Here is a 26,540-nt window from a genome sequence, read left to right as displayed (position 1 = left end):
GAAAGGGTGGAGAATTTTTCTAGATGTTTTTCTTGATTCTGTGACTGCCTACTTTCGTGGTCTTTGACAGAGCATTAAATACTCAGGGCTGCTCATGCCCCTTTGGTGTCTACCTGTCACCCAACTCTTCCCTGTGGCTCCTAGAAGTGGTAGCATGCACAGCCTTCATGCCCTGGTAAAACTATCTTGGCAAACAGGCTAAACCAGGTAGAAGGTAACCCACAAGCCTCAAATCCATCACTAAGTCAGGGAGATGTCTGCCCCAGCATGTGGAGATTCCCCGAGGTGGAATGGCTGGATGAGAACAATTTGTTCCAATGGCCACGGAGCCAGCCGAAGTAGATGCCGCGAAGTGCCTAGAGCTTGGTCAGACTTTGACGATGCCAAGATCATCTGCTGCATCCTCGGCCATCACCAGCCATCTTGATTTTTGCCTTGCCACTGGACTTTGATGACTCTGGAAGAGAGAATGAGGCCGATGACTGTGCAACTCTGCCTCACTTAAATTCAACTCACTACAAGTCAAGGCATCACACTGTCATATCACTAGACCACTGGAAAAAAATGAAGGATGAGGGATAGCTAGGGAACACAGTGGATAGAGCATCAAACCTGGAGTCAGCAGGATCTGGATTCAAATCTAGCCTCAGACACTTCCTAGCTGTGTGATTCTAGACACACCACTTAACCTGAATGGTCTAGCCCTTGTTTAGTATTGATTTAGTATTAATCTAAGATAGAAGGTAAGGATTAAAAAAAAAAGAATGAATAACATTTGTAAATATGGCTTTATTGATTTGTGTTGCTTAGCTGTACTTATTTGTTGCAAGCTACAGTTATTTGTTGAAAGGGACATTTCTCTTTGTGGGAGAGGGAGTCATTAAGAGTTAATAAATAGTTCACTTAATTCCCATTGCCTAGCCCGTATCACTCTTCTGCCTTGGAATACATAGTATTGGTTCCAAGGCAGAAGATAGGGGTTTGAAAAAAAGAGTTAATCATGATTTTTTTTATATATAACAGCATCAGTATATATTGATCAATGAATAATGATCAACTTTTTTATATGTATGTATGTATATAAAACACCATTAATAAAAAAGAGAAAAATTATTAGAACAAAATAGTTTGTAGAATGGGTTACAGAGGAAATAGATTGGAAGTGGGAGGAGCAGTTAGGAGTCCATCACAGTAACTTAGATGAGAAGAGATGAGGATTTGAATGACGGTGATCATAATGAGAGTAAAGGATATGGAGTAGATGAGAGCTTAGAGATGTATAATCAATGGGCAACTAGTTGGATACATGTAGTTAGGAACACTGATATCAATGGTAATTCCCAGGTAATGATCCAGAACCACTGTGAGAACAGTGTTACCTTCAAAGAAAGTAAAGTCATTGAGCAAATTTGTGGAAAATATAATTAACTTTTTGACTTGTTGAACTTAAGATGTCAGCAATCATGAAAATGCTACATTTTCTTTAATTTGCTTTTAAATGACTAATCTGTGTTAAGATTATTTTCATTTTGTAATTAAACCAGTAATAGCCTTCCTGTTTACTACATGTATAGTCAGATTTTCTTGGAAGGCTTTGAAGGAAGATAAATGTCCTTCAAAGAATGCAATCAGGGTTTAGGTCACCATATGGCTTTGGACAAAAGATAATAGGTTAGTTCTCCAAGGAAGAATGGAATTCTAAAATAGTGAGACATTAGACATTTTCATTACTTTCTGATGACTTAGTACTTTCATCCATTAGTGATTCAGTAGGTCCTGGGGAGCAGAGGTAATCTTGAATTTAGCCACTTCTTATAATTAAAAACATTTCTCCATTTGAACTTAATATGAAATAATCATTGTGTGGAAATTTTAAGAGAAATAACCCAAGTTCTGAGGCAGTAGCAGTCTGAAGCCTGCCTTGTACTATGACAAAGTAAATGCATTCCTCTAATTTTGACCAAAATTATGCTTGTGTGCACAGATACACGTTTACACACAGGCATATATGCACATACTCTTCTATTCTGTCAGGTGAAGGCCATCTACTCACATGAAAGATATTTTCTTTTAGATCTTAATAATTAATAAATATAAATACATAATACATACATAAAGTAATCTTAACATATTGGCCATTTAAAATTTGATTAAAGGAAATGTAGCATTTTTAGTGCTTTCTGGCATTTTAAGTTCAATAGGTCAAAAACTTAATTATATTCTCCCCAAACTTGCTCCTCTTCTATTGGCTTTGCAGAAAGATGGGTAGCTAGAATCAATTCCCATTTTAGAAGAGCTTCTGAGACATTTGACATGCATCTCAAGAAAGCAGAAATCAGTGGATCAAATCTCTGCTGTCCAGGGTCCTGGCAAATCAGAAACTAAAATCGACTAGTTTCCCCAGATACTTGCTCATTTCCACTGTATGGCATATGATGCCTCGCAGTGAATGTGCATTTTCATATGCACACATTTATGTCGTGTGGATCCTATACTTGCAGAGTTTGAGTTTATTTGTTTGTTTGTTTGTTTAACTGAAGTGTAGCACTTTACATTAACCCTATATTCAATATCATCTCATGGGATCCTGTCTGTAGTTTTATAATGTAAACATTTTTTGGAACATGACTGTTATCCACAGCCAACAATATCTGTCCCAGCTTTGTGTCATCCTCAGATCTGATAAGCATAATATTTGTACCTCCGAAATCATTGACAAAATATTTTGGAAATAATAGAAGCCAGGGTAGTTTTGTGGAACTGTTTGCTAATCCCAGCAGGTAACACAGTGCTTGGCACATAGTAAGTGCTTAATAATTGCTTTTTCTTTCTGGTGTGTCAATTTTCTGTCTCTTTTTCTCTCTTTCTTTCCCTCTATCCATCCCCCACTATCTCTTTCCTTTCTTTCCTTCTTCATCTTCATGTTGACATTTTACCTTTAATCACTATTCTTTTGGATCTGACCATTCAACTGATTCCAAATTTACTTAACATTATTTTCCAGCATAAATCTGACCATTTTATCTACAAAAATATTATGAAGGACTTTGTCAAATGTCTTAAATCTATGTTTTTTATATAGCACAGACCTAAGTTCAAACCTAGGACAATCCTAGGTTCAAATACTACCTTTGACAATACTACCTTTGACAGAACCTGGAGGTTCTTGGGCAAGACATTAAATCAGTTTCCTCATCAAAAATTGAAAAAAGTGGGCCAGGTAGCCTCTGAGATCTCTTCCATCTCTAGAAAGGTGTCTACCTCTTCTCCCTCTTCTGGCAATCTAGAAAACATATCAGAATAGGAAATTAGATTTGTTTGCCATGGCCTGTTCTTAATAAACCATGCTTTTCAAGATTTCTACTCCATTTATGTATTCAATGTTACATTAAATTCTCAGTTAACTCCCTCCTCCCAAAAAAGAAGGCATCCGTTGACAAAAGATGTATGTATGAAAGCCATCTCATTAAATAATGTATGCCATAGAGTTTTTCCAAGAATCAAAATCAAACTCACGGACTTATATTTAAAAGAACACCCTCCCCTCTTTGGAAATTAGGCCATTTGCCTGCCTCCAGTCCTACAGAACACCTCTCCTAGGCTATCTGCATCCCAAAGGTTCATGCAAGATATTCGTGCCCCACTTGTGGCAGAGCCTTCCAGGCTTCTGATGAGCCGGTCGGATACACTATCCATTGAGCCCCAGCCCAGCGATATCTTTGTGGTCCTCTTCAAATACGACGGACAACAACCACCACCTTGTGATTTTTCAGAACTCGGCAGCGGCTTGATAATCACATCCATCCCTTATTTCATTCTCTTGGCACAGAGATTTCATCTGATGGCTTGACCTCTACGAAATAATGTAGGTGTTCTCTTAACACTGATCTTTGAAGTTCAGCTGGGCTCCATTCTTGCAGAGAATTCCCTGAACCTCCCATGCTCAGGCTGCCCCAGCACTTCATACAGTCAGAATTCCATGCCCGTTTTGCCCCGTACACTCTTCAGGCCTCTCTTCGTGTGCCAAGGGTCAGGAGAGAGCTGAGAGGCAGAGCCAGGAGCCCATCCACAGGGCAGGCACTATTGCACCTGGCATAGTTGTCAGGCTGGAAGCCCTCCCCACAACTCATTCAACATACACCAGCACACCCCCATCTGTACCGCGTAAAAGAGCAGAATTCAAAAATGATGACTGCCGCTTCTGTTTATACTCAAGGGCTACACCTCCGTGCTTCTAAGTCAAGCCCAGAGAGACTGGAAAGGACGGAAATTGGCTCCTTGTCGTTGGCTCGTTGCTAGGGAAAAGTTGGTGCTTGTTCCTTTTTGTCAGTTTTGGTATGATCTTTATATAGATTAACTAGATATGAATGTCAGCAGATGTGTTAACATTCCCCAATTACAAAACCATTCCCCATTCATGTATATGAGTGTATGATAATATGATTTTATACTGTAATACAAATTATATATATATATATATATATATATACATGTAATAACAAATAAAAAGTATACTGGGCAAACATATACATATATATATAACAGAATCTTTGAAACTTCAGTAAACCTCCTTCAGTAACTTGTCCTAAGAATTCTACCTCTTAATTCTTTGGCAATGCCAATGGAGTCCCATAAGAAAAGCATTTCCAGAGAGCAGCTAGTTGGTTCACTGGATAGAGAGCCAGGCCTAGAGATGAGAAATCTGGGGTCCAAGTCTGCCCTCAGACATTTTCTAGCAATGTGACCCTAAGCAAGTTACCTGACCCCCATTGCCTAGCCCTTACTGCTCTTCTGCCTCAGAACCAATACAGAGTATTGATTCTAAGATGGAAGATGAGGATTTTTTTTAATTTCCAGAAGTTGCCTAGGAAATGTTAATAATTAATTCTGAGATATCAGAATTTTTCATGGTTGTTCTATTTATGTCCTTATTATTAATAACCACAGAAACCAAAGGGTGTCTTGTCTGTCATTAATAATGGTAGACACTGGACAATCATCCTTGGTGATACAGAACTTTCTTAGGTCATGAAAAAATCAGATATGAACCCTCAAGGCCAAATCTTCAAGATTTTTCTTAAATATGATTTATGCTCTGGCTCCCAAACAGTATACAAGATCCAAACATGGCCCAAAAAAGTGAACCTCTCCCCCAAGGCAACAGAAGAATGCTTTCTCAGAGATAAACAGTGTTATACTCCTATAGAAGCAAAACAGGTGGGGCAAAATGTGAGCCACTTGTAACAAACTTCTTGGAGCCTTACATGCCATTTACTTTCCATTTTCTCATGATCTGATTTTTAAAAATGAGTATTGGGCCAGTCTGAGCAAGAATACCTTAGCACTGAAAGCAGTACAAAATGGGCATGATAGAGTCTGAATCCACACTGTTAAATAGCCCAGATTTCTTCCACTTGCCCACAACAATAACATGAGATAGCGTTAAATGTGTTCTCTTTCCTAGTTCTGAATTAGCACAGTAACAAATCATGAAGCACAAAAAACATCACATAAGAAACAAGACATCCAAGAAAACAAACACAATCCCCTAAACTAGTGTGTTCCAGGTGGAACCAGAACCAGAACCACATGTCACATTGGGAAAGACAGGAGAAAACTCTCTACCAACCACAGAGGAGCCACCAGAAATTTCTTAGAGCCATAGTTCCCATCTACTTCTCCACCATCATCTACTGCAGTGAGACTCACACATGGTCAGACCAATCTGCCCAAGATTCACCAGCCCCAGAGACCAAATGAAGCTGGCTAAAACACTTGCCCAATCTGGGTGACATCTCAGACGCTCATCTCCAGCCAAGGACCATAACTGAGTTCACCTGCCCCTGTGCTCACTGCTGCACTAGTCCACGGTCCCTCCTCATGTTCTCTCTGGTGTAGGGTCCCAGCTGAACACTTCCACTCCATCCTTGATACGAATACACAGGACTGACTTTATCATTTCATATTTCCATGAGAAATAGATTCCTATATCCCCTTCTGATCTCAATATACTTGGTCTCAGTTCACTCTGTCAAAGTAGATAAAGACCATTTTCCAAAGTCTACACACTAAGTCCAACATCTATCAGTTGGGGACCCGTCATCATAATAAGGATTTTTAAAAACTGTCTGCCCTACTATTTACTCCTCTGCCTCTTGGTGCATTTTGGAGGTTCCCTAAGACTTAGTCTTTGACTCTTTTTAAAAAATAATCCATGATTTTTCCATTGGAAATCTAATCTTCCATGGCTTCAGCAATTATGCAAGTGACCCTAAGTCTCTGGCGCTAGCCTTCGTTTTTATACTAAACTTCACATCTCCATTTGTCTAAAAGATATTTGAAGTCCCATAAGCATCTAAAATTTATTTTTACTTTAAACAGTTTTTTATTAACTCATGTTTTATTAATAATGCAAGGATGATTAGAAAACTAATGGTATCTCCAATCTGGTTGACCTGTTTCCCATCTGCCCTGAAAATAGTATTTTCTATGGCAACATTATTACCAGACTATTAACTCTGAAATTCCTAAATAGTTTTTTTTTAATTTGATTTCTAAATTTTCTCTTTCCCTGCCCTTCCACTGAGAAAGCAAGTCATAGAATAGCAAGTATCTTGTGACCTCATGCAAAGCATATTTCCATATGAGCCATGTTGCAAAAAAGTAAAAGCAAAAACCATAAATAAAATTTAAAAAGTATGCTTAAGTCTACACAGCGGTCATCATTTCTCTGGAGACAGATAGTATTTTTCATCATGGGTACTTTGAAATTGTTTTGCATCATTTTATTGCTAAGAAGAGCTAAGTCATTCACAGTGTACAGTATTGCTATTACTGTGTACAGTGTTTTCCTGGTTTTGCCTCACTTCACTTTACATGAGTTCATATAAATCTTCTCATGTTTTTCTGAGAGCATCCTGATCATCATTCCTCATAGCACAAAAGTATTCCATCACAATCATATATCACAACTTATTCAATCATTCCTCAATCGGTGGGCATTTCAATTTCCAATCTTTTGGCAACACAAAAAGAGCTGCTATAAATATTTGTGTACCTATTGGTTCTTTTCTTTGATTTTAAAAGAAAACAGACCTGAGTGGTATTTGGGCAGAGTTCAAAATTGTTCTCCAGAAAGGTTAGACCAGTCCACAACTCCCCCAGTAGCAGAGTAGTGTCCCTATTTTTCCACATCCCCTCCAGCATTTACCATTTTCCTTTTCTGACATGTTAGCCAACCTGGTAGATGAAACAACTTCAGAGTTGTTTAAATTTGCATTTCTTTAATCCATAGTGAGGCAGCTAGAGAGCTCAGTGGATAGAGTACTGGAACTGGAGTCAGGAATCCCTGTCTGGACCAACATATACTAGTTTTTAAAATGGCAAAATTCCAATGCTTTTGCCAAGAAAATCCTGTGCACAACTGGTCCATACTCTTCTAATTTTCTTATGTTATCACCCTTTATGTCTAAATCATTTATCCAGTTTGATCTTACTTTAGTATATGGTGTGAGATGTTGGTCTGAACTTAGTTTCTGTCAAACTGCTTTCCAGTTTTTCCAGTAATTTTTGTCAAATAGTGACCCAAAAGTGCAGCTCAAATTTAACTTGTACCAAACTAAATTTAGGACTTACCCTTTTAAATCTGCCTTCTCACTCTCACTTTTTTTTATTTTATTCTCTCAGTCTTATAAGCTCAAAAACTTTTTATTTTTTATAGTTTCCACATCTTCTTTGAATATCTCAGGTTATTCTATTGTGATTAATCGTTCTCTGACTTGAACTGGTTATTTGTGTTCATGTCCCTTGGCACAGATAGTGGAGTGGTTTGCCATTTCCTTCTGTAGTTCATTTTAAAGGGGAGGAAATAAGCAAAAAGGGTAAAGTGATTTGCCTAGGGCTGGTAAGGCTAAATTTGCACTCATGAAGGTGAGTCTTCCTGATTCTAAACCCAGTGTTCTATCCACTGCACCACCTGCCCACCCCAAAGATATATTTAACAGTAGTTCAGTTGTGTCTGATTTTTCATGACCCCATTTGGGGTTTTCTTGGCAAAGGTACTGTAGTAGTTTGCCATTTCCTTGTCTAGAAAACTGAGGCACATGGGATTCAGTGACTTTCCCAGGGTCACACACTGGTGTCTGAGGGCAAATTTGAATTCAGCAAGAAGGATTGTTCTGTCTGCAGGCCTGGCACTCTACTCACTGTGCCATCTACTTGCCTCCAAGTTAGACTGACGAGAGTGAGACATGTTGGAGAGTAGGCTTCAGGAAAAGCTATGAAAGTGTGATAGCACCCAACTATGGAGAATCTTGATTGTCAGGCTGAAGGAAGGTAAATATTACATCATCTCATAGCTTGAGCACCAGCAAATTCATGCTCAGAAGCCTTTTTTATAAGCTTCTACCTAACACTAACAATATAAGACAAATCTTCCAAAAATCATAATATACTATAGTATTAACTCACACAGGGGTGTTATCTGTCCTTCCATCCATCCATCCATCTCTATCTGTCTGTTTATCTACCTATCTTTCTATTGGCTTTCTTTCTCTCTCTCCTTTCTTTCTTTCCTTCTGTCTGTCTGTGTCTGTCTATCTACCTATCTTTCTATCATCTTTCTCCTTTCTTTTCCTCTCCTTTCTTTCTTTCCTTCTCTGTCTATTTGTCTGTCTATCTGTGTCTGTCTGTCAATCTATCTGTCTATCTAAAATTTCAAAGATCCTTACCTTCCATCTTTGAATCAATGGTAAATATTGATTCTAAGGCTGAAGACCTGTAAGACAACTGGGACTAAGTGACTTTCCCAGGGTCACACAGCTAAGAAGTGTCTGATATCAGATTTGAACCCAGGAATATGAGATTCCAGCCCTGGCTGTCTATCCATGGAGTCACCTAGCTGCCCTATGACCTTTATATTTTAGTCATTTATCTTTCATTTGTGGAAACTGTGGTGTAGTGGATAGATCAATAGATTCAGAGCTAAAATTCAAGTCTTGCCTCTTATACATGCTATCTGGGGAACTCCTTTATGTCAAGAACTAAAGATTGTACAGCCAGTGTCATCTGTTTATTGTTTATAATTTTCATTTCTTCCTTGAATGCCTTAGGTATTGCCCTTAATCATTCTCTGACTTGGAGTGATTATTTGTATTCATTTCTCTTTCCCTCAAATAAATTCAAAGCTCTTTGAGGGTGGCTACTGTGTTTCTTGTCTTTCTTCTTTTTTTAAACCTCAGTACCTTACATAATGCCTTTCAATATAGTAAGTATACTCGATAAATATTTATTGAATTGAATTTTTTTGAATGAATAAACTAGTGATATTGGCAAAGAGGTAGAGGGAATTCCCTTATTGCAAGTTCCCTATAGCAATAAAATGACAGATTAATTAAAAACAAATACAAAAGTCTTTAATTTGATTCAACAATGTTTGCTAAAAACTGAGAATAGAAAGTCAAAAAGAAAAAAGAAGCAAACAACAACAAAAAACCACTAGTCCCCAACCTCAAGCAACTAACACAATACAAAAGTACTGAGAAAAAAGAAGTTGGGATTCCCATCCAAAAATCTTTGAGATCCGACAGCTTCTTTTCCACTTATTATATAAAGGGAAACTTGTTGGAGTTTTCCCCATAATGACAGGCTGTTAAAGCAAGCTGCTAAAGAGGTCCAGTTTCATTCCATCCGATTTGCACATCCATGTTTGGTGACGTGAAAAGGAACCTGAGAACTTTGAGACCACATCTCCACTGCTTAAAAATTCACTCATAAGCCTGTGCATATATGCACACAAACTGATAGGTTCCACCAAGGTCTTTTGATTTCGAGTCTTTTGCCATTTAGCCCTCTTTTCCAAGGGTTTCAATACCAAAACCACTTTATAATCATCCTAAACCTGGCTAGTGCAGGTAGAGGAAGAGGAGCATCAAGAATGTGTAGCATCATGGAATGCAGAGGAGAGAGTTTCAAGAAAGGTATAGTCAGCCGTATAAAAATTTTCAGAGGTCAAGGAGCATGATGATGACTGAGGAAGAAGCCTACTGCATTAAGAGGTCACTACTGACTTCTGCATCAATGGGCAGTCAGGTGGTTCAATGGATAGAATGCTGGGCTTGGACTCAGGAAGAACCATCTTCCAGAGTTAAACCCAGCCTCAGACACTGATTTAACTATATGACTCTTAGAAAGTCACGTAACCCTGCTGCCTCAGTTTCCTGAACTGACAAATGAGCTAAAAAAGGACATGGCAGATCACTCTACTAATTTTGCCAAGAAAAACACTAAATGGAGTCATGACAAGTTGGACATGACTAAAAAATGACTGAATATATTGACTTCTGCTCTCACCACTCATTTTAAATTACTCTTTAGAAGATCATTTGCAGAAGGTTGAGGAGCAAGTACATAGAACTATAATATAGAAAGGAGTAGAAGTGCCTAGAATCAATATGAAGTCAGTAAAAAATGATGATAATATGTTGAATTTAGATAGCACTTCTTTTTTCTTAACCAGACTTGTATACGGAACTAACTACTAGTGAAGAAACTCCCAATTTAGATTGGCACTTACTCTGCAATTTAGCATCTTGGTTGTCTTGGTCCCTGAGAGATTAAGTGATTTTCCCAGAATTCCAGAAACAATCTGTATCAGAGATCATTTCATCCCAAGCTTCTTAAAGTCATCTCTCTGTTTCTCTCTTATCTATCTCTCTGTCTCTGTCTCTCTCAACTAGGGATTTCTTAAACCAGGGCCCACAGAGATAGATTTCAGGGAGTCTGTGAATTAGTAAGGGAAAAAATACATCTTTATTTTCACTGATCTCTAACTGAAATTTAGCATTTCCTTCAATTATGATTTTAAAAAATTATTATAGGGAATTTATTATTTACTTAATTGCTCATTTATATTATATTATATATAAATTATTCTAGGAAGGGAGTCCCTAAATTTTAGAAGGCTGCCATAATACAAACAAGGTTGAATATCCGTGCTCTAAACACTAGAACACAATGCCTTTCCATATATTTTATAATTTACACTATGCTTCCTTCACAACAGTCTGGTGTTGTGTCACACAGAGGAGAAAACCAACATTTCAAGAGTAAATGGCTTGCCCAGACCACACAGAAGACAATGGGTGTAGGAGCCCCAAAATTCAGTTCCCATCCTCTAATTCCAAGACCCTATTTCTCTACCACACAGCCTCAAAAGAAGGGTAAAGATAAACTAGTATCTTAAGGTAATTGGAGAAGTTTTGCTTTGGGGGGAAAATAAAAGCATATATTAAATCTCCTCAAGCCTTGGGGATAGAGGCAGCATGTGGTATCAGATCCCTCGAAAACTGTACTCAGAGCCCCAAAGACCTTCATTCAAATCCTACTTCTGAAGCTAGGAATAGTTAAGCTTGTCTCACTGTGAGGATCAGATGAGATGATCTTTCTTAAAAGCACATAGCAGAGTTCCTGGCACATAGAAGGTATCTAATAAATACTTATTCCTTTCCCCCTTTCCCATCTCTTCATTAGCTGTGGGGCCTTTGCTAAAAGCACTTCACTGCTCTTAGCTTCAGCCCGCCCATTTGTAAAATAAGGTTGATAATACCAATAGTACATGACTCACAAGGTTCTTGTCAAGCTGAAATAAGCTAGTACTGGCAAGTCCTTTGTAAAGCTTAAAAGCTCTCTATAAAATATAGGCCATCATGGAAGAGAGATAATTTCCTCTTTGTACTATTTTCTTTATTTTCTTCTAATGGACTGGTTTCTTCCTAAAGCGGCCCCATCACCTCAGAGATGATTTAGTAGTACATAATAAATTTAAGGCTCAGAACTCCCAATTGTACCTCCATCAGCTACACCACTAAAACTAGAAGAAAAAAAAAGGGACATCACTTGGGGGAATCTCATCATTGCTTTGTATCGAATAGTCGTTCCCTGTATTTTTGTAAACCTTCCCTTTTGTCTTAGGATAGACACTAAGTATTGTTATTTCCACGGTAGAAGAGTGGTAAGGGCTAGGCAGGTGGGATCAAATGACTTGTCCAGAGTCACACAGCTACGGCGTGTCTGGGATCCCCGTTACCCCTGCCCTTCATTCTTCATCTTAGTGTCACCATTTTTTCCAGCCCTTCTTCCATCTATCCTGAACTTCATCCAACGGTCTTCTAACTGGTCTCTCCCCCTCCAGCTCATTCTGTATTGTAATGCCATATTTATCTTCACAAAAACAACCTCAGGAAGCCAGCCCAGAGTCACAGTCCTCCTAGGGTTGAAAGGCACATCAGAAGTCCCTGAATCCAACCTGCAGTTGGACAGAAACTCCCATGAGGGGTTCATCCAGACTCTCTTCAGAACACCAGGAACGAGGAGGCTCTTCCTCCCCAGCAAGCCAAAGTAGCCCGGGCCACTCCAAGCCCGCTCCTTCCCAAGACGTTGGATTTCTGAGGTCACAGTCAATGCAAGCTCATTGAATCTCCATAGTCATCTTCACCAAATGAACCGGATGGGCTGCAGTATTGAACTCAGAGACCACATTCAACAATCCTTGAACACGTACCCCAGATAAATTGTAGTGGCTTAGTGAGTGATTAAAATGTCTTTCCACCGTACAACGTAAGCCCAAAATGAATTTTAAAATAGCATGTTACATGCATTTACTTAGACACGCTCATTCATCAAAGCCCCCAGGCCTAAGAGCCCATTCCTCGCTGTCCCCATTTCTTTATGTCCCTTGCTAGATCCCAAACCTCCTGACAATAGTTGATCACATGCAGTGGTCCAAGGTTGGACTCATCTGGACCAGTTCCCTCCTACCTCAGCTAGTCTATTGAATCCCAGTCCCTGGGCCAATGGCTCCACATTTTGTTGACCTTATCCGCTCATTCAGTGGGAAGCTCTGAGGTCTATTGTGTGTGGCTGATAAGTGAGCATGCTGCTGGCTAAGCAGTGAGACCATCAGAGCCTCTAAACACTGTTCCTAATTGTATTCCCTGTTCTCTGATACCAGATGCAGTAAATTACATTTACACCCAGCCCCCTGACTTGCCAATCCTCTATTCACCAACACCAGGATCATCTCCTGAGCAAGACGGGACGAGCAGGGTAGCTGGTAAGTCTGGAGGAACTCTGTGTTTATGGAAGCCAAGCCAGGGCCCGTGTCCTTTTTCCCTGATAACTTTAAGAATGGGTCTTTTATCCACATGCCTTTTTACTGGGGCAAAGTCTTGTTGGTCGTCCTACCCAGCACTGTTGGAGAAAAAGAGATGGGATAGATTTAGCCACCAGACTAGAGGCCCCCCCAGGGAAGCCTATAATATTGGGGATTGGGGTGAAGGATCCCCACTGGAAAATGCATAATTGTCTGCCTTGATCATGACTTTGTTACATCTCTGTCACTTTATGTCAAAGTAAGTCTGTAGAAATTCAGCCTTCATGTCCTCTGTTGTACCTTACATCTAGCCCAGGGACAGCCTGACAACCAGAAAGGAGAACAGAATTTAAGATCTGTGGACAGTGTTTTCAATGGGCTATTTTAGTACATTATCCCGTCCTTTGAGAATTACATAACTCTTGATATATAATACATGTTATATATAGTCACACCCTCACACAGACACACATTCGCGCTCCCAAAGAGAGCCACGTGGGTGGTCTCATGTCATCAGTTCTCATCCTGACTGACCTCCGAAGAAGGCCACAGCCCTTCCAAAAACGTGTGGTGTTTGCTGCTGCTTCTCATATCTCTGGGTGTCTCCACAGCCATGTCCTGGTCAGATGATGTACTGGCGTGTACGCTTCGCTTTTTGCGGCTGATGTGTTCTAGTCACGTTGAGGATGAGTTGATGTAAAAGTGGGCAAACAATGTGTCGGGTCAGGCTGTGGGTGCCTCCGGAGGGCTTGTCCCTGGAGGCGCGTCCCAGGTCAAGGACGGGACCTGTGATTTCCCTGGGGACAGCTCTTGGAGGAGGGCGCTCCCTCTGTCCGTGCAGGCTGGCAGCTTCTCTGCCTCCCCTCGTCCTAGAAAGCTGCCCTCAGTGTCTGTAAGTTCAGGACCTTGCCTGCGGTCACAGCGCAGCGCAGGTCTGAGATGCAACTTGAACCGCGACCGCCCAGCCCTCCAAATCACCTGCACTGCACCACTCCGCCCTTCCTTGCAAGGAGAAGTCGGGAATCCTGGGGTCTTAGAGTTGGAGAGGCCAGAGAGAAGCCCGAGCTCGTCTTTGTTTTCTGTCAGTTAGAGCTTTGAGAAGGCATTTGCTTAAAGCAGTGCACACATGTATACATCACGTTAACCTGAATATAAATGAATACAGGTGACGTTTGGTGTGGGCCCCGTGATACAGACAAATGTGCTGCTGTGTCTGAATGCAGGTAGGAGTCCAGGTAAAATTAATAGACTATTAAATTTACTTTGTAGGCTAAAGTAGGAAAAGGGAGAGAAAGACAGAGACGTGTGATTCAAGAATTTACCATTGCACATGCACAAGTCACTTGTAACTTCAAATCTGAGAGCCAATATATGTCACAGACAGGACGTGAACTCGGGTCTTCCTAACTCCCTCCAAAGCCAGCCTCTTATCTATTAACAGACTTTGCCTCTCTACATTTCCATTTTGGTGTTGTCGTTCCATTTCCTTGGCACAGAAACTGGAGTGGTTTGCCATTTCCTTCTCCTACTCATTTTATAGATGAGGAAACTGAGGCAAACAGTTCCCCTGTGGAGGGTCCCACGGCTAGTAAATGTCTGAGGCCAAACTTGAACTGAGAAAGATGAGTCTTCATAACTCGGTGCCGGGTGCTCTGTCCACTGCACCACCTGCTGCCCTCTCCCTATTTTCTCTCACCTTCTAGCCTAACTGAAAAAGCTCTCTATCACAAAAGGGTTTAAGTTAATCATGCATTTATTACTTAAAAACTTAGAATTTCAAACCATCAAGCAGACCACTGGATTTGCCTGTCACTTAAATCACAGTCATTAGTAAATCTGGAGGTGGTTAGCTTTGGCCTTCCCACCCTGAGGTTAAATGGCTAGAAGTTTACATTCAGGATGAAGGGTTTGGCTTCCTAAATGCCAAAAGTTTGTATAATGGTTCCAAAGGAAGAGAGAAAGTTCTTATGAGGTCAACACAATTAACTGTTTAAAAAAAAAATCACAGCTCCTTGCTTTTGTTACTGGAAAACTCATTGGTCAGAGGTCCCATTCTTTCTGTTTCTTTCTTTGTTTTGAAATCATCTTAGTCATTTCCTGGCGTTCAGATTGCCCTCCCCTTTTTCCCCATCCCCAAAATCATAGTAGAAACAGAATAAGAGATGATGAAAAAATCAAGATGGAAAAAAATAAATCTATAAGAGAAGATTGCTTTCAGTGGACGTACCATGCAAGTGCATAGAAATAAAGCATCAACATTTTAAAAATTCAATGAATTTGCATTGGCTTCCTTTTTATTTATTCAATTCAAAAATCTAATGTGCCTTCTCCATGTAAAATGCTGTGATAAATACTAGGAGAGAAACCAAGGTAAGGCTAATTTCCTACTCTTGTGGGACTTAATGAAATAAAGGGTTAAAATCTGATCCAAATAATAATACACAGTAATGCATTGTAAATGCATTAGAAATGCACAAAACAAAGTACTATTTAGGTACAAGAGGTCTTATCAGAGACCAAAGAAGGCTTCCTGAAGGAGTTTAAGTAGGCAACTAGTTAGCACAATGGAGAGACCACTAGGCTTGGAGAAAGAAAGACCTGAGTTGAGTTGTGACTTTAGATACTTAAAAGCTGGGAGAAGTCATTTGACCTCTGTTTGCCTCAGTTTCCTTATATGTAAAATGGGAAATAGCAGGGTTGTTGTGAGGGCTAAATGAGATAATATTTGTAAATCACTTTTCAGTCTGTGACACAAAGTAGATGCTATATAAATGCTGTATAAATTATTATTATTATTATTATTATTAAGCCTTGGACTTGTCCTTAAGTCAAATGCAGCCGCAGACACTTTCTAGCTATATGACCCTGAGCAAGTCACTTAGCCTTCTTATGCTTCAGTTTCCTCATCTGTACAATGTGAATAATAATAGCACCCACCTCCCAGGGTTGTCACAAGGATCAAATGAAATAATATTTATAAAGTGCTTTGTAATCTTCAAAGCATTCTATAAATGATAGCTATAAAGTTTAAAAGACAGGAAGAAATTCAACAGATGGAGATTTGAGTATCACAGACAGAGAATTAGAGGTCCATTGCCTTCATTTTACATCAGAGCAAAGTCAGGCCTAAAAAGGTTAAGTGATTTGTGAAAGGTCACACAGTATCTGATGGAAAATTTGAACCCATTGTCTTCTGACTTGAAAGCTAGTGCTTTTTCTTTGCATTATATGATGTTGTCTCCTCAAGAAGGGAATAAAGATATCCTCAAAAGGGGAAACTAGAGGGAGCCAGAAAAGAAGCAACTCAAGCTTTAGACAGTAGACATTAGGGAGAAAAGAGTTATTTTTGAGCAGAAATATAAACCTCCTCTCACATACTTGAACATAGTATGAGAGTTCAGCAATCCAAATAATGTAGATTCTTTCCTTCCTTTTTTTTCCTTCCTTCCTTCCTTCCTTCCTTCCTTCCTTTACTCCCTCCTACTTTTCTCCTCTCTTCCCTTCTCTTCCTTCTCTCCTTCCTCCTCCCCCTTCCTCATTCATTCATTTAGTATTGATATTAGTATCAATTAGTATTGATAGCAATAAAATATGTTACAACAGCCCTTCAAGGTCTGCAAACCACTTTGCTTACATACTGGTAAGGTAAGTAGTACAAATATCCAAATTTTGTGTCTGATCCAAATAATAGATCTTTCTTTGATTGTTCTACATCAATAGTGTCGAACTCAAAGAGAAACAGGGCCTCTAAATCATACATAAGGATCCCTGTGGGCACATGTTGACTTAGAAAAAAGATATTGGCAATTGTGTTTTACTGTATTTGTATTTATTGTATTGTATTGTATTTTATATTGTATTTTATTTATTTTGTCAAATATCTTCCAGTTATGTTTTAATCTATTCTCCCTCTCACCCCATCAGCAGTAGTGGTGTCACCACTCCTCTGTTCTACATCAGTATCTGAATTGAAAGAGAGACATGACTGAATAATTACTAGTAATAATATAATGGATGAGATAATAAAAGCCATATTTTTATGTCACCAACATCAAGAGAATCTGTGGGAACATGGTACCTTCAGCATCGGCATAGTACACTGAAAAATGGGACTATACATATTTGGAATCAAAGGACCTGGGTTTGAATCCAGACTCCACAACCTGCTATTTTTGTGACATTTGGCAAGTCGACTTAAGTTTCTGGCCCTCAAATATCTCATCTATAAAATGAAAGGGTTAGAGATGACTTTGGAACTCCGGAACCATTATCCTATGAATATGCAAAATGCTTAACCAGAGAGAACCAGCATTCACTATGAAAACAGTGTCTTAGAGGAAATTATATGGCACAATGAATATAGTATGAGGTCTGGAGTCAAAAAGACCTAATTTCAAATTCAGTCTCAGACACTAGTTCAAGACCCTCGATAAAGTCACTTAACCTCTCTCTTCCTCAGTTTCTTCATTTGTAAAATGAGCATAATAATAGCACCTACCTCCCAAGGTTGTTGTGAGGATCAGACTTTATATTTATAAAGTGCTTTGCAAATCTTACAGCATTATATAAATGCTAGGTGTTATTATAATAATAAGACTCATTCCCTTTCTCCTTCCTTCCCTGCTTTCTTCCTTCCCTCCTCTTTTCTTCTCCCTTCCTTTCTTCTCTTTCTTTCCTTCTTTCTCTCCCTCCCCTTCCCCTTCCTCATTTATTCAATTACTATTGATTCATATTTTTTCCTGTGCAGAGCACCATACTATATAAACTATTTGTCCATCAAATCAGCAGAATGTTAATCTTAAGTAACAGTAAGTAGGCTTCTATCACACATTATAGAGGGAGAAGGTCACATTATAATAAGATTTAGTTTACCATAGAGTATATTTGCAAAATCCAGTCCCTCTTCCATTGGAGACAATATAAACAAAGACAAAATAAGTGGGGACAACTCTAGCATTCTCATATTCTGAATTTGTTGTTCCTTTGGAAGAAAACCTAGAGAAATAGATAGATTTGAAAACTTCCCTTGAAGTTATTGTTTTGGTCTAGGTGTCATCACAGAGGGAGCAGCATTAGGGCTGGAAGATCTTAAAGACCACAAGGTCTAATTCCTCACTGTACAGATGTGGTAACTGAGGCTAAGAGATGGGAAATAATAATTTGCTCAAAGGGTAAAACCTCAAATTAAAAGTATGCTAGGAACTAGAACTTCAGTCTCTAGACTGCCAGTCCAGTAGTTTTTATACTCCACTATGGTTACTTCTCAGTTCTATAAAGAAAAAGAGAATATCTGTTTTGTGAAGATTGGATTTAGCTATCTCCTGATTATAACAATGAAGATACCTAGCTCTTCCTTTATAATGAAACTAGAATTGTAATCCATAATCTACTTTTAGATTTTAATCTACAAAAGGGGGATAACTCAGTATTTTAAGTACATCTACCCATTTTAACCACAAAAAGGTGTTAAGTAACTACAAAAGGTGAATTTACCAAAAAAGGTGTTAAGTAACCCAAAAAGATATAATCTAACCAAAGAAGGTGAGAACTAAAGAGTGGACAATCCTGGAGAAAAGCTTCTGCTGTGATTGGTAAACATGAAATTTAAGGGAGGTGACACGAGGAAAAGATTCTTTAAAAAGAGGACGAAAGGCCAGAAGAGGGACTACATATTCGATTGGAGTTTTGAGTTGGATGAAGGATCTCTGACTCAGAATTGGATTTGGAGGAGAGACTGGAGAGGAGGAGCCTCCAAAGCCCACACCCTTTATCCTCTGTCTACAGGAAGTACATAATGATAGGAAGTCAGTGGCCTCTTGGGGTATGTAGTTCTTTTGTAGGGTAACAGATTTTCAATCATACAGTTCTTTCCTTGAAAGAAAGAGCTTGCTTTATTAATATAATGGTCAGTCTTTGAAAGATTCATCCAAAAGCTAATTTTTAAAAAAAAATACAGATCTATGATTTAATTCATACAAGAAGGACCAACACCAACAGAAACAAAAGCAAAAAACTTCCTAATTCGGAAAATCCTTCTGCTCCTTCAAGATCGTAGATAGAGAGCTAGAAAGAGCCTCAGAGGCCTCATTTTACCCATGAGAAAACTGATGACTAGGCAGCTTAAATATCTTGTCCTAAATCACAAAAGTAGAAGTATCAGATGTAGGATTTGAGCCTAGGTCTTCTTGCTTGTGTCAGAAACAAAGTTTAAATCTAGTTCTTCTTGTTCTCCAGTGCCAGACTCCTGTCTCCCAGGCTATAGGCTAATATTGCTTCCCCATTTAAACCAGAACACCATTTTTTTTCCTCCTTTAAGAAATGTAATGTAAAGAGCATTGGACTTGGAGTCAGGAGTCCTGAATTGGAACCTAAACTCCTTCATTTACTAGTTATATGACTGTCATTAAATCACTTCAGCCTGGAATTGTGGAGAAAGTCCTGGACTTGGTGTCAGGAAGTCCAGAGTCCTAATCAGGCTTCAGATTCTTTCTAGCATGGGCAAATTCTTAACTTCTCCAATGCCTCCATTTTCTCATCTGTAAAATAGACATTAAAAAATGGTTCCATTACCTAATTCAGGAGGTTTTTGTTGAAAAAGTGTTTGGTGACTTTATAGTATTATAAAGTAGAACATCATTTAGTCAAAGCGTTGTGTCTGAATCTGTTGTTGTTCAGTATTTCAGTCCTGTCCAAATCTCCCGGCCTCATTTGGGTTTTCTTAGCAAAGATATTGGAGTTGTTTGCTGTTTCCTAATCCAGATCATTTTTACAGATGAGGAAACTGAATGAAACAGGGTAAAGTGAGTTGCCCAGGGTCACTCAGATAGTAAGTATCTAAGGCCAGATTTGAACTCATAAAGTTAAAATCTTCCTGGCTATAGGACCAGCACTCTATTTGCTGCTCTACCTAGCTAAGATTATCTTAATTCTTTACCCCTCCCCCCATCAGAACTGCAGAACTGTTCCCATTATTTGCATGATAATATCAGGTATCTACAATGTGCACTAAAGATATTTGTCTAAGTCTATCCTTCTTGATGATTTGTTTATTCTAATTTGTGTATGTCATTGAATATGAGTGAGTCAGCTCTGTATTAGAAGCTCTTGGATTTTTTCCCTCCTCTGTATATTCCCAGTGCTACTAAATTGAATTCCCTTTCATTTCTGAATTCAAAAGGAAGGAAGGAAGGAAGGAAGGAAGGAAGGAAGGAAGGAAGGAAGGAAGGAAGGAAGGAAGGAAGGAAGGAAGGAAGGAAGGAAGGAAGGAAGGAAGGAAGGAAGGAAGGAAGGAAGGAAGGAAGGAAGGAAGAAAGAAAGGAAGGAAGGAAAGGAGGGAGGGAGGGAGGGAGGAAGGGAGGAAGGGAGGAAGGGAGGAAGGAAGGAAGGAAGGGTGGAAGGAAGGAAGGGAGGAAGGAAGTATTTATAAGTACCTGCTGTATGCCAGGCACCATATTAAGTGCTTTATAAATATCTCCTCATCATAACCCTGGCAAGTAGATAGATGCTAGTATTATCCCATTTTATAGTTGAGGAAACTAAGGCAAACAGAAATTAAGTGACTTGCCCTGGGTCTCATAGCTAGTAAGTGTTTATGCAAAAGTACTTAATGTGCTTCTTGATAGCTTTCCTGGCTTGCTGCCAGACTGCACATGGTACATACTTATGAATTCTGGTTTGATAGCAGTGTGGATAATACAGACATTAATGATTTAAAAAAATTAATAAACGGGCAAATTTAAATGCCATCTTTCTGAGTCCAGGACCAGTATTCCAACCACTGAGCCACCTAGTTAGTTCTATATTGGAGATAACATGGAATGGTTGAGGAATGGAAGTGAAAAGAAACAACGACTATTTCTAGAGCCATGGGGCATAGTTTTATCTCATCCCTGAGGCTCCCAATCCCTCTTTTGTGCCCAATTTCTCCCTGCCTCCCCCAAGCCCCCAGGCCCTGATCTTTAGCTGGTCCCTCACACTATACTTTTGGATCCTCCCCTCACCCCTAATCTCTGTGAGGGTGCTATCCTCCTGATAAGAGAGATGGAGGGGATATTGTATAGCCACCTGCATTATTCATTAGCCAAACTAAACCCAGAGGCCCCAGAATGTAATGCTAGCTCTGCCTCTGTTGACTGGCTCGGGCCCTTGGCAAGCATTCATCTGCTGTATCAGGCTGCCTCTGTAAATGTATACTATGTATATAGTGTGAGGTACTGTTCATTTCAACGGAGGATTTCCCTGAGCACCCTCCTTCCTTCCATGGGAGCATTCTCAAACCCTTCTGCACGGTAGTAGCCGTTTTTACATCTACTGTAAGCAAAAGTTTAGTGAGCAGCTATTTAGTGATGAGGCCAATACTGAGAGGCGAAAGCAGAGTATACACATGTACAACTATAATGTGCACATCTGTCTATCTATCTGCATGTATGAAAGAAGCAAGGAAGGAAGAAGAGAAGGAAGATAATTTATTAAGTACTATGTGTGGGGCGCTGTTTAAAGGAAGCACTGGGAGTAGAAATACAAGCAAGCAAGAGGGCCACTGTTCTCAAAAGGCTAAAAGCCATGGGGAGGAGGAGGAGGAGTTGCCTAGAAACAGCTGGCTAGCAACAGTAGAACGCTGGACCCAGAGTCAGGAAATCCTGAATTCAATTCAAGTTTCAGATACTTACTAGCTATCTGACCCAAGGCGTGTCATTTAACCTCTGTCTCCTTCAGTTTCCTCACCAGTAAAGTGAGGGTTAGGAAGATAAAATGAGGTAATATCTGTAAAGTGCTTTGCAAATCATAAAGATCTTTATAAATGCTAGATGTATAAAAGAAACCATAAGAAGTGTCATGGAGATAAGGATGTGCTGGTATATTTTAACAACCAGGCTCTCCAGGGGGGGAAAATATATGCACATACAGTTTCAAGTTTAATCTGTATTATCAACACTTTCTTTAGTCTAAACAAGTAAGAAAACAATAAATCTAGTCCCAATTTGTAACAAGTACAGATTTCTGAATTGTAAAAATTCACCCTTAAAATTTAATAATCTGCTCTTGAAAGCCAGTTAGAATTGGCTCCAATACACCCTTGCATGGAGTCCTGATTCCCTTCAGATGAGACAAAAGACCTAGTTTCTTTCAGACCAGGGACACTGAAGAGTGGGGTCCACATTTCCAGTGCATTGGAGATGGCCTGAGAGCAAAGCATAAGTACTCCATAAAACTATTATTCCTCCACTACCTCCACCACACCTCCAGAGGTGTGTTTGGGTTCTTTAAGGCTGTGATAAAGAGAGCACAAATTCTGACATTTCCTAGCAGACTACAAAGGCTTTGAGTTCAGATCCAGTAATAGATTATGCATGTTTCACTGACTGACAATCCTAGGCTAAGTTGGAGAGGTTCATCCAAAGATAATTGTCTCCACCATGGAGTTTTGGAGTAATCAATTAAACAGGCATTTATTATTCACCTGTCATATGTAAAGCACCATATTAAGTACTAAAGAAGATGCAGGCACTCCACAGAAGTTATAAATTTTGAGCCGGAAGGAACCCTAGAGGTCATCTAGTCTAATGCCCTCATTTTACAAATGAGGAAACTGAGGCCCAAAGAGGTAAACTCACTTATGGAGTAAAGTAGCAAAGCTGGGATTGGAACTGACGTCTTCTACTCCAAGTTCATCTCTCTTTCCATTCTACGATCCGCATGGCAAAAGATACATTCTTTCCTAAAGCTTACCTCCCCTGTGGGGAGATAAAGCACATGCACAAATAACTCTAACATGACAAATGCATTAGAGAGGTTCTGAATTAAATTCCAAGATCTAAGGAAGAGGGCCATTACCAAGGGTAGGAAGGTAAAGAGAAAAAAGAGAGAAGGCTTCTTGGAGGAGGTATCATCTACTCTGGACTTTCAGTAATGAATGGAAAATAATTGAGTGAAGAGAGAGATTGAGAAAATTCCAAGCACGGGAAATTGTACAAGCAGAGTTAGGAAAATTCAATTTGTGGCCTGGGAGAAAAGAATAATTCATCTTGGCTCGAGAGTAGAGTGTATGTAACAGACTACTCTGTACTCCCATCTTATAGCACTAGAATATAAGACTGGAAAGGTAGAATGGCACCAGTTTGTGGAATGCCTTAAATGCTAAATAAAAGTAGGTTGAACTTTACTTGGTAGGACATGGGAGGCCCCTGAAGATTTTCAAACACAGGTATGACATGATTAGATCTATTAATAAGGAACCTTAGTCTGGCTTTGCTTAGAAGAAAGCATTAGAGGGAAAGAAAAGAGGTAGGAACATGAGATGGGAATACTATGAAGACCTTCACTAGGTTGGTCATCACAGAAATATAAAGGAATGGAAAGTTGTGAGCAATATCATAGAAGTAAAATTGGTGAGATTTGGTGACCAGTTTTACACCAAGCAAGAGACAAATAGTCTATCTTGGAATTAGGAAGGCTCATCTTCCTGAATTCAAATCTGGCCTCAGATACTTATTAGCTGTATAATCCTGGGGAAGTCTCCTTTTTTGCCTCAGTTTCCTAATATGTAAAATAAGGAAAAAATGCAATTTAATTTAATAGGCATTTATTTTGCACCTATCATGTAAAAAGTACCCTGTTAGTTGCTAGAGAAGATATAAACACTTCCTAGAATTATAAATTTCTGGAGAAGGAAATGGCAAACCACTTTAGCATCTGCCAAGAAAGCCCCAAATGGAGTCATGAAGAGGTGGATATCACTGAAACAACTGAACAACAAAGAAAAGGAAATACCTTACTTTAAGATATATTCATGTAATAGGGCATCCAGTTGGAAACAGCTTAAAGGCAGTTTGAATTATGGGTCTGGAGTTCAAAAGTAGCTGGTTATAAATTTAGGAATATTCCACATAGAAGTAACATTTGAAGCCATGGGACTGTGTGATTGCCTGGGGAGAGAAGAGAGAGAGAAAAGATATCAAAGACACATCTTTGCAGTTCATTTTAAAGATATTGGGAAGAGGATAGAGTCAATGAAAAGTCAAAGAAGTTTTTTTAAGAGGTAAGAAAAGAACCAGGAGAGTATAGTGACTCTGAAGCCAAAGGGGAAGAGGAGAGTTTTTAGGAGAGAGTTGTCAGTAGTGTCCAATGCTAGAGAGAAGACAAGAAAGTATGAGACTTCAAAAAAAGAAAAAGGCCATTGGATTTGGCAATAAGGTCATTTGTGACCTTAGAGATTGGTTTTAGGAGAGTGGGAGGATCAAAACAGGTTTCAAAGGGTAAAAGGGAAGAGTGTATGGTGAGGAAGTAAAAGCATGAAGTATTAAAATATACATGATATACATGAGTGTATTTGTACACAAACATTTACTGTCATTAAGGTATATCCACGATAAACCATTTAAACATGTATACACCAAAATAGATTTATAAATCCTTCCTTTTAAAAGAATGGCCTCATAGTTTATTTCATCCTTCTAGTGAACTTGCTTCTTTTTCCAATCATTCTCTTTTTAGCTGGCTTCTGTCTTCAGGAATTCTATTAAAAAAATGCACACAACTTTATATTTCCAAAGTGTGCTTAATTCTCTTTCAGTGAGGTTTCTCCCCTTCATGAAGCAAAAGTCCTGACTACAGTAAAGCTGAATCAGGGTCCACTGCATGAACCCCTGTTATTCCCAAGAACTTTCACATATACATGGTGAAAATCTGTGCCTCTGACTTTCAGAGGCTCTCCTGAAGCAAGAGATACAAAACAGGCTTCTAATAGAATCACATTGCCTTAACCCAATAAAACTTTAAATATGAAATGATGTTACTTCTCTTAGATCAGTTTTGCAGTTTATTATAGCAAATTATTAGGAGTGGCACTGGAGATGTTGTGAAATGTACAATGGAGTCATATATGAGGTCCTAGATGCAGATCCCAAATATATACCTAAGAACCCACATGAACTTGGACAAATCTCTGAAGTTTTCTGGGGCTTAGATACCTCATATATAAATAAGGGACATTACAAAATGGTCCCTCTGAAGTTTCTTCCATCTCTAACATTATAGACTAAGGATCATCTCATAGTTCTTTAACCTATTGGAATTCTACCTTATCCATTTAGCTATATTTATACAGAGAGAGGGGGAGGGAGAAGGAGAGACAAAGAGAAGGGGAGAGGGAGAGAGGGAGGAAGAAGGGGGAAGAGAGGGAGGGAGAGAGGGGTGATAGATGAAATATAAATAGATAGATTGATAGAGATAAATAAACAGATAGGTAGACATAGATAGGTAGATGTTGGATGGATGGACAGACAGACAGACAGACAGATAGATAGATAGATAGATAGATAGATAGATAGATAGATAGATAGATAGATAAATGGGTGGATAGATAGATTAGATAGATGGCCAGCAAGAAGTTCTCACACATGTACGCTGGGGAACTAGAGAGAAGGAGAGAAAGAATTGAGAGAATAAAGAGAGGGAAGAGATTGATCTTCCTCTCTCTTCCCCTTGGGGAAGGTAATCTGGCTTTGTCTCTTTGAGGGACAGAGTATGTCTCCCCAGAGAGTGGTTCTGGGAGGTAGAGGTTAAAACTAGAGGCAAGAGCTTTAATGAAATGGCACACAGCTTACCTTCGTGGTCTCAAGTACACCAACTGCCACTTCTCCTCCCCCCCCCCCACCTGAAGTTACTCCTCTGCCCAGAGGAGAGGATCACTCCTTTGTATCTAGTTGTTTGGATCCCTAGGATCCTAAGTTAACCTCCTTTTGGGGGAGAGGTTCAAATCTTCAACCCCCTTCCTTAATATCAGGAACTAGGCAGACCTGATCTAGGTAGTAACACTTTATTTTGGATCACTCAGGGAAGGGAGAGATGAAGGTATTAGGTGAGGAAAGTGGATAGCAGGAATCCCTATTGATTGGCAGACTGACCCCCCAAATCTTGGGGGTCCAGGCTTTCATCCTTGACCCCTCTTCTGGTCAGCTGCTGACTTGATCCCTACTCCTGAGCTAATCTAGTTAGAGTAATGGAGTTCAGGACAAGTTGGGGAGAAGAATCTTTGGAGAGGAGTTTCTCAGTAGACGCCTTCCTTCAAAGTCCCATTCTACAATGTCTTAAGCTGAGTGAGATACTTCAGGGGTTCACTGGGAAGCAGTTGATATCCAGAGGGACCCCCAGCCTCAGAGATCCTCTTCTCAGACCCTCAGCTGGAGGAGTGAGGTGAGCTGGCAGTTTTGAGTTCTCTCAGCTTCTGTTTTCTCACTGGAATCTTGAGTTTTTTCCCTTTGACCTTCCCCCATGCTTTCTCTTTGCAGCTGATTTCTGACAAAGGTTTCTCTCTTACAACCTCCTCTTTTATGATAGATAGATGGATGGATAGATAGATAGATAGATAGATAGATAGATAGATAGATAG

General features: G+C 39.4%; 1 protein-coding gene across 8 annotated transcripts in view; it reads left to right on the top strand.

The window, feature by feature from the left end:
- Positions 1–26,540, top strand: part of PALM2AKAP2 (PALM2 and AKAP2 fusion) — a 532,659-nt gene that overhangs the window by 237,556 nt on the left and 268,563 nt on the right. For 5 of the 8 annotated variants that reach the window (NM_001370845.1, XM_007497891.3, XM_007497890.3 and 2 more), the window contains 1 exon segment: positions 13,010–13,111. The exons of the other annotated variants lie outside the window; for them this stretch is intronic. In NM_001370845.1, the coding sequence (NP_001357774.1) occupies positions 13,010–13,111 (102 nt within the window). 8 annotated transcript variants of the gene reach the window in all.

The sequence above is a fragment of the Monodelphis domestica genome, chromosome 7 (genome assembly GCF_027887165.1).
Source record: "Monodelphis domestica isolate mMonDom1 chromosome 7, mMonDom1.pri, whole genome shotgun sequence".
Lineage (NCBI taxonomy): Eukaryota > Metazoa > Chordata > Mammalia > Didelphimorphia > Didelphidae > Monodelphis > Monodelphis domestica.
The sequence above is the reverse complement of the archived record's forward strand: the minus strand, read 5'-3'. Positions and strand labels throughout refer to the sequence as shown.